This window comes from Galeopterus variegatus, unplaced genomic scaffold (assembly GCF_000696425.1).
Source record: "Galeopterus variegatus unplaced genomic scaffold, G_variegatus-3.0.2 Scaffold12045, whole genome shotgun sequence".
NCBI classification, from domain to species: Eukaryota; Metazoa; Chordata; class Mammalia; order Dermoptera; family Cynocephalidae; genus Galeopterus; species Galeopterus variegatus.
In genome coordinates this window covers 17,164-26,854 of record NW_007738156.1, presented here as the reverse complement: position 1 = coordinate 26,854, position 9,691 = coordinate 17,164, and the positions used below count along the sequence as shown (strand labels likewise).

The 9,691-nt window shown below is 35.0% G+C and overlaps 1 protein-coding gene across 1 annotated transcript; it reads right to left on the bottom strand.

The window, feature by feature from the left end:
• Positions 1-5,911: 5,911 nt before the first annotated feature.
• Positions 5,912-6,850, bottom strand: LOC103610916 (olfactory receptor 6C2-like). The gene has a single exon (XM_008594975.1). It carries the CDS (start codon positions 6,848-6,850, stop codon positions 5,912-5,914), a length of 939 nt encoding a protein of 312 aa, XP_008593197.1.
• Between the last annotated feature and the right edge of the window lie 2,841 nt (positions 6,851-9,691).

Genomic DNA, 9,691 nt, shown 5'->3' with positions numbered 1-9,691 from the left:
TCCTGTAAAACAAAGTTTATAGAAGCAATATTAAAAATAGCCAAGAGTTGGAATCAGCCCAAATGTCCATCATCGGATGAGTGGATAAAGTATGTGGTATATCTACACAATGGACTATTACTCAGCTATAAAAAGGAATGAAGTACTGCCATTTGCAGCAACATGGATGGACCTTGTGAGAATAATATTGAGTGAAATGAGTCAGGCAGAGAAAAAGAAATACCACATGTTCTCACTCATTGGTGGGAGCTAAAAATAAACAAATTAATTCACCCACATACACACACACAAAAAAACCAGGGGGGTGGGAAGAAGATATAACAACTATACTTTTTTGAAGTTGTTACAACAAGCAAACGGAAAGGACATTCTTGGGTGGGAGGGGAGAGAGGGAGGAGGGAGGGAGGTGTCGGTGATGGGCCATAATAATCATATACATTGTATATTGGCAAAATAAAAATTTAACGAAAAAAAAAACATTTCATTCAACAAGGACAGAATACACATTCTTTTCATTAGCACATGGATCATTCTCCAGGATAGACCAAATGTTAGGCCACAAATTAAATCTCAACAAATTTAAAAGGATTGAAAATATATTAAGTATATTTTCAGAACACAATGGAATAAAATTAGAAATTAACAACAAACGATGTTTTGTTAACTATGCAAAGTCATGGAAATAAAACAACATGCTCCTGAAAGACCAATGGGTAAAAGAAGAAATAAAGCAGAAAATCAAGAAATTCCCTGAAACAGGTGAAAATATAAGTATAACTTACCAAAACCTATTGGATACTGCAAAAGAGGGAAGTTTATTGCAGTAAGTGCTTACATCAAAAGAATAGAAAGACTTCAAATAAACAACCTAACATTAATTCTTAAAGAACTAGAAAAACAGGAACAATCTAATGCCAAAACTAGTAGATGCAAAGAAATTATTAAGATCAGAGCAGAACTAAATGAAATAATGACCAAAAGAACAACACAAATAATCAATGAAACAAAAAGTTGTATTTTTGAGAATATAAAATAGACAAGCCAGTGGTCAGACTGTATTAGTCTGTTTCTGTTGCTTATAATAAAATACAGAGACTTGGGTGATATATAAAAGAAACAGAATTTATTTGCTTGCAGTTTCTGAGACTGGGAAGTCCAAAGTCCATCTGGTGTTGGCAACAGATACCCAGGAGTCTCACACTGCAAGATGGTGGAAGCAGAGAGAACACACAGAAAGACAGAATCTTCTCTTCTTTTAAAGCCCTCAGAACTATGCCCCCAACCACCATTTTTAATCAATTCAGTACTGCATGGTCCTATAATCCAATCACCTCTTCAAAGCTCCACCTTTCAATTGCCATAATAGGATTTCCCATCCTCCTAACAGTCACAGTGGGGGCTAAGTTTCTAATACTTAAAAGTTGGGGGACACAATTCAAGCTTCAGTGAGTTTTGGGGGGACATAATCCAATCCACTACACAGACTAATTAAATAAAAGAAGAGAGAAGACCCAAATAACAAAAATCAGAAATGAAAAAGGAGACATTACAACCAATACCAGAGAATTACAAAGAATCATGAGACTATTATGAACTAGTATATGGCAAAGAATTAAAAAAAACCTGTAGGAAACAGATAAATTTCTGGACACATACAAACTTCCATATAAAAAACCTGAACACACCAATAATGAGCAACAAGATTGAGGCAATAATCAGCAGTCTTCCAACAAAGAATCAGATGGCCCAAGATCAGATGGCTTCACTGCTGAATTTTACAGAAACTTTAGAGAAGAATTAATATCAATCCTTTTCAAACTATTCCAAAAAAATGAAACAGAGGCCTTTCCCCCAAACTCATTCTATGAAACCAGCATTACCCTGATACCAAAATCAGACAGACACAACAACAAAAAAAGAAAACTATAGGCAAATATCCTTGATGAACATGAATGCAAAAATCCTCAACAATATATTAGCAAACAGAATACAACAACACATTAAAAAGATTATCCACCACGATCAAGTAGGATTCATCTCAAGGATGGTTCACCATTCACAAGTCAATAAATGTGATACACCACATCAACAAAATCAAGGACAAAAACCATGTGATCATCTCAATAGATGGAGAAAAAGCATTTGACAAACTTCAATATCCGTTTTTGATAAAGATAAAAAAATTAGGTATTGAGGGAAATTATCTCAACACAATAAAAGCCATATGTGACAAACCTATTGCCAACATCATCCCGAATGGGGATAAGCTGAAAGCTTTTGCTTTAAGAATGGGAACAAGACAAAGATGTCCACTCTCACCATTCCTATTCTGCATAGTATTGGAAGCACTAGCCAGAGCCATCAGGCAAGAGAAAGAAATAAAGGGCATCTGAGTCGGAAAAGATGAAGTCAAATTGTCCCTGTTTGCAGATGACATGCTCATATAAATGGAAAAACCTAAGGACTCCACCAAAAAACTCCTAGAGCTGATAAATGAATTCAGTAAAGTTGCAGGATAAAAAATCAATATACAAAAATCAGCAGCATTTTAATACACTATCAACAAACAGAAATAGAAGTCAAGAAGTCAAGCTCATTTACAATAGCTACTAAAGAATACCTAGGAATAGACTTAATTAAGGAAGTGAAAAGTCTCTACAATAAGGCATATAAAACACTGCTGAAAGAAATTAAGAGGACAATCAAAGATAGACATTCTATGTTCATGGATTGGAAGAATTAACATTGTGAAAATATCCATACTACCCAAACTGATCTACAGATTCATGCAATCCCCATCAAAATACCAATGATATTCTTCTCAGAAATAGTAAAGACAATTCTAAAATTCAGCAAAAGATATTGAGTAGACAAAGTAATCCTGAGGGGGAAAAAAAAGCTGGAGGCATTACCTGACTTTAAATTACACTACAAAGCTATACTAACCAAAATAGCAAAACAGCAAGGAACTGGTGTAAAAACAGACACGTGGACCGATAGGACAGAATAGAGGACCCAGAAACCAACCCACATACTTACAGCCAATTGATCTTTGATAAATGTACCAAGAACATACACTGGGAAAGAATAGCTTCTTCAGCAAATAGTGCTAGGAAAACCGGATATCCACGTGTAGAAGAGTGAAAATAGAACTATACATCTCTCCATATATGAAAATCAACTGAAAATGGATTAAAGACTTAAAACCTGGAAGCATAAAACTCTAAGAAGAAAACATAGAGGGAACACTTCAGGATGTAGAACTTGGCAATGACTTTATGAATAAGACCTCAAAAGCACAAGCAGCAAAAGAAAAAATAGACAGATGGGACTATATCAAACTAAAAAGCTTCTGTACAGCAAAGGAAACAATCAACAGAGTGAAAAGACAACCTAAAGAATGAGAAAATATTTACAAACTATACACCTGACAAGGAATTAAAATCCATAACATATAAGGAATCAAACAACTTAATAGTAAACAAACAAACAAATGAGGAAAAACAAATAATCCAATTAAAAATTGGACAAAGGAGCTGAATAGACATTTTTCAAAGGAAGACATACAAATGGCCAACAAATATATGAAAAAGTGCCGATGAGGGAAATCCATACCAAAAGCACAGTGAGATATCATCTCACCCCAGTTAGACTGGCTATTATCAAGAAGAGAATAAAAAATGCTGGCAAGGATGCTGAGAAATGGGACTTTTTATACACTGTTGGTGAGACTGTAAATTAGTGCAGCGATTATGGAAAATCGTATGGAAGTTTCTCAAACAAGTACAGATAGTATGATCCAGCAATCCCACTGTGGGTATATACCCAAAGGAATGGAAATTGTCATGTTGATGGGATATTTTCACTCCCACGTTTATCGCAGCTCTGTCTACAATAGTCAAGATATGTAATCAACCTAAATGTCCTTCAATGGACAAGTGGGTAAGGAAAATGTGGTATATATACACAATGGAATACTACTCAGCCATAAAAAGAATGAAATTCTGCCATATACCACTACATGGATGTGAGCTTGAAGAAAATTATGTTAAGTGAAGTAAACTTGGCACGGAAAGAGAAATACTGCATGTTCTCACTCATAAGTGGGAGCTAAAAAAGAAAGAAAGAAACAACAATCACAGTCATGTGTTGATCTTTCAGAAGGAGAGAACAGAACTGTGGTTAATACAGATGGGAAAGGTGGAGTGGGTGGGGGTTAGTGAGAAATGGGTTAATGGACATAAGAAACGATTATGTTTTGTAATAATGAACATGCTACTTATCCTGATTTGATCATTACACATTGTACACAGGTATTGATATTCAACTTTTCCCCCCACAAATATGTTTAATTAATTATTTTCCAATAAAAAAAGAAATAATCACACGAACAAATATGTAATATGGTCAGGGGTCAGGGGATTATTCATTCTCAAAGTTAGATGAAAAAGAGATAGGAAAAATCATTATCTGCACCTAAACCATGTCTACCCTCAGCAGACTTACTGTGTCCTCTAATTGCTCCTTCAGCTTGGTAACCTGACTAACTATGCTTTAGTTAGTCCACAGTTCAGAATCCCCACAAATACTTCTTTCCCATTTTATTTATTTTCATTTTTTCCCCATTTTGTTTTTAAAAGCATATTCTGTATCTAGGGACTTCCAGTGGACAGATTGTGAATGAGACGGGGAAATTACGATTTATTACTCCTAATGTAATCTTCAGTGTAAAGAAAGACTTTTAGTCTTTACTTCTGGAACAGGAATATTGGGACTGTGTATCAATTATGGTCCAATTTCTTGGTTTTGTAAATTAGCTTTGGATAGCTCCCTACGTATCACTGAAATTTCTTGCCTGTTTTCTAGTGCTACCTTACTCCTCCACCTTGCTCTTCAGTTTAATGCATCATGAAATCAGGAAGGGTCTAGGCAGTTAAAAGATTTGTTCAAGTAGGTGTTAATAAAAGCCAGTGTGTAAATTGGACTTTCTGACTCCTGGTAAAGCACGTATTTTCCTACAGCACCAGATAAACAATAGAAAATTATGAGAAAAGAGATAGCTATTGAGGAAAGGAGATAAGTTGAAAAAACAGAAACTGAGCACTTAAAAAATTTGGATTTTTTATTCATTGGTTAATTTTGTAAGCTTTTGTGATTCAGATTGAATATTTTTGTACTTAGGAAAATGTTTAGAAATGTTTTAAAATGTTTAGAAAAATGATTAGAAAGATTATTATGGTGAATAATTTGGATATCAGGACAGAATATAAGTATAAACTACCATTTATATTTTGTTCATCCTATTAACCCGTTAAGCCCATTAAGCTGACATTTCAAAAGGGCAACAAACGTACATAGACATACACAGATACACAAAGAAATGATAGAAACATGAAATTCTATTCATACAGAATTGGGGATTTATAAATATAAGTTGTATAATTTTTAAGCAAATGGAATTAGAGAAAAATGTTAGTCTACATTTATATCTCCCTGAATAGTGGGAGAGATAGAGTAATGTTTTATCAAACAGGGTGATCACAGGGTTATTCCTGCAGACAGAGATCATGATCGCTGATGTTTCTGATGAATTTGGGACTCAAATCATGATATATCAGTCAGTGCAAGAGGAGTAGACAGGCGCTAGTATAACAGTACATTGCTGTTGTCTACATGTCTTACTTCTGTAATAACAGGTACATTATGATTGTTTGCTGAAGATTTATTTCTATGTGTTCTTGGGAACAGACCGAGCTAAAAAGGTCAATTAATACTTGTATCAATAGTGGGCTGTATGTGTAACAGAAGGAGGTTGTGATTTATCAAAATCATGACTAATATAAAATCAGGGAAAAATAAGGTGAAGATAAGGAATTCTTTTATAATTTGTCATTTTGCACTCAGTAGTCTTTTAGTTCTTTGAGATAGATGCAATTCTTTTGATCATGTCTTTGAAAGCTTGTATCACTTGCTTGTTTCTCAGGGTGTAAATGAAGGGATTCATAACTGGTGCAACTGAGGTGGTAAGTACTGTCACCACCTTGTTAATAGCTACTCCTTCTTTTGCAGATGGTTTAATATAGATGAAGATACAGCTTCCATAAGTGATAGAAACCACAATTATATGAGAAGAACAAGTAGAAAAAGCCTTTTTCTTTTGCTGGGCAGAAGGGAATCTGAGAATGGTCTTGATGATATATGTATAGGACATAATCACACACAGTAACGTGAACAGGAGTGTCAACACAGCCAAGGTTAAGATAAACCGCTCTATAAATTCCGTGTCAGAGCAGGTAATCTTCAGGAGAGGGGCAGCATCACAGCCAAAGTGATCTATGACATTGGAGTCACAAAACTCAAGCTCAAAGGTCATGCCAAATGGTGGGATGACGATTACTAAAGCAATTATGTAACAGCCAATGAGAAACTTGATGCAGACTCTGTTGTTCATGATAGTCATGTAATGCAGGGGCTTGCAGATGGCTGCATAACGGTCATAGGACATGGCCGTCAGGAGAAAAAACTCAGTCACACTCAGAACAACAGCAAAAAATAATTGAGTGGCACATGCATTATAGGTAACAGTATTGTCTCCAGATGCCATTGTATAGAGGAATCTGGGGATGCAGACAGTTGTAAAGGAGACTTCCAAGATTGAGAAATTCTGGAGGAAAAAGTACATGGGTGTTTTAAGGTGGGAATCCACCAAGGTGAGAGTGATGATGGTCAGATTCCCAACAACACTCAACAAGTAGGTTAGAAACAAAAAGATGAAAAGTAGAATCTGTAGATTTGGGTCATCTGTTAATCCCACCAGGATGAATGTTGTTACTGCTGTATAATTTTTCATCACTGATTTCTGACTATGGCCTGGTCTATGTGTAAACATAAGAGAGAAATTAGATTAGAGGAAAGACCTGTCAGCACGAGCTAGCAGTGGGGGGAGGTGGAAACGTTAACTCAGCCAAGACTTTATCAGTTACTTGTTAGCCAGGAATGCTAGTGGAGTGGTTAACCAGTAACACTACTGGAATTTCCTGCTTAGCATTGTACTAGAAACCAGTCAGAAGGATCTTATTAATGATTCTTATTGCTATATGTTGCAGTATTAATTCAATAGTAAAAGCATTTTTTATAAACAAAAAATTGTTTTACATTATCTGTGTTAATGAACAGAAAAACACTATCATAAAATGTGCATGGTTTGTAATCTCATGAAAAATAATACCTCCAGGTGTGTGCATTATCTTGGTTTTATGTGAGGTACACCAGGCTGACTATAGTTAGGGCTGCCAAGTTAAAATTCTTCTGCTCTCAGCCTCTGTTTCCTCACTCGCTGTGATAATCCACACTGTCCTATAAGGTACCTCATGTCTTTCTGCTTTATTCCTTTTCTAAACTGCACAAAAACACTCTCACACGTTCATTCTAAAGAACCAGAGTGATCTTTTAAAACCATACATGAGACCCATTCCTCTGTTTAAAGCCAATGGAATTTCATTTCCCTTGGAATAAAATTCAAACTCCTTACTCTGGTTTATAAGGTCCTTCATATAAGGTCTTCTTGATCACATTGCTGGCTTATTAGATCACGTTGCTGTGTTAATAATGCTCCCAATTAATCTCTTGCTTGTTCAGCTATACTAATTTTCTTCACTTTCTTGAAGATGCCGTGTTTTTTTTTGTTTTTCACTTCAGAGCTTTTGCAGTGTTTTTTCTCTCTTTGGGCTCTGATTACATTCTTGCATTACTTCCTGAATGGATCTTATTTTTCAGGTTCCAGCTTAAATATGACCCTCTCAAAGATGCCTTTCTGGACAGTCTTATCTAACTATTTTCTCTCTATCTCCATATTATAAACACACTGCTTTGTTTATTTCTTTTGGGGTACTCATTATAATTTATAATCATATATTCAAATACTTTTGTCCTCCATCCATTATTATGTAGTAAGCTCCGTGAGAACACAGACCATATCTATTTTGTAAACCACTGTAAATCCAGGATTAGCTCTATGCCTTGCAAATTTCAGATACTTAATAAATTGTTATTGAAAGAATGAGATCAGTCATTTTGTCTTTGACAATTGATTGACTGATTATATCTAAAGTGCAACTGAAGGGTTACATCATCAGTCCATTTATGTTTTAAGCTTTAAATCTCCAATTAAGGACTTCAGTATATTGAGTCAATTTTAGGGATAAGAAAGATAAATTATAACTTTTAGTCATAACTACTCCAAATTGCACTAGGCTATTTCATCTGCACATAAGAGTAAATAAGAGTTAATCTTTTAAAAAGCTACTTGGGGTTACGAGTGGGGTGGTGGAGAGAGGATTTTAGGTGGAAGGGCTGGCTTACAAGTGAAGATTACATTTTTGCTCATTGATTTACCCCGTTTTCTCTGAAGGAGTTTGGCTGAGGCTACTTGGGATACTGTCCCTGAGTGTTCTTGAAGTGTGACCATCTGGGTTAATTATAAGAGGTAGAGGTTAAGAGTGTGGACTCTGGAATAAGACAAATCAGGACTTGGGACCTAGGTCAGCCATTTAATGGCTGTGAAACCTTGGGAGGTTCAGTAATGGTTCCATTTTCTGTGAAATGCCAATAATAACTATGTTTTTCATGGATTATGATAAATATTAAACAAATTATTTTAGGCTCTTAGAATCATGCCCGATACGGAATAAATATTAAGTAAATTTTATTTAATCTTTCTAATTCTACTTCTAGGACTTGCTGCCGCTCATTTTCATGAACAGAGTTTTCACACCCTCCCACATGTTTTTTTACATTATCTCTAGATTTGCCTCTTAACTATATTCCATATACTTGAATGTACTTTAAGTTTTATGCTGTTCTTAAAACTAAATACAGAGTTAATAGTGTCCTTTTAATTCTAAAACAATAGTAGTTGTTGATAGGTCTATTTGTCATAGATATAATTCAACTGCATGCAACATGTGACTTATTCTTTTGAATCTCTTTTACATTTGTATTCTACCCTGTTTGCACTTTCTGATATGATTCCCTGCCCAAATCTCTTAATTCAAACATTGTTCCTTGGGACATTCACTTCCCATCTCTTCAGCAACCACAGCTTTCATATTTTCTTCTGAGTTTGTCTTAGGGCCCTCTTCTTTAATCCCATTGATAATTCTTCCCTTTAGTTCTCCTCATTAATTTATCAGAGGATTTTTAGGGCAGCAAAACTATTCTGTATGATACTGTAATGTCGAATACATGGCATTATGCATTTGGCAAAATTCATAGAACTGTACAATACAAAGAGGGAACCCTAATGTAAAATTAAGTTAATAATATGTCAATATTGAACCATAATTGTAACAAATGTACCACACTAATGTAACATGTCAATAATAGGAGAAACTGTGTATGTGTGTGTGGGGAGGGTATGAGAACTACCTGAACTTCTTGCTAATTTTTTTGTAAAACTAAAACTTCTCAAAAAAAAAAAAAAAAAGAGGAAATCTCTTTTGTACCTTGTATATGCTACCCTGTGTCTTTCTCTTTGAGCTATTATAAAGGAAGAAGAAAGAAAAAATATCTTACCCAAATAGGTACCAGGTTACTATAGATAAAATGATCAAGGACTTAAGGGAACTGTATAAATTGAGAGACAGAAAAGACCTTAAAGGTTACTTTAGCCAATCCCCTAATTTTGAAGATG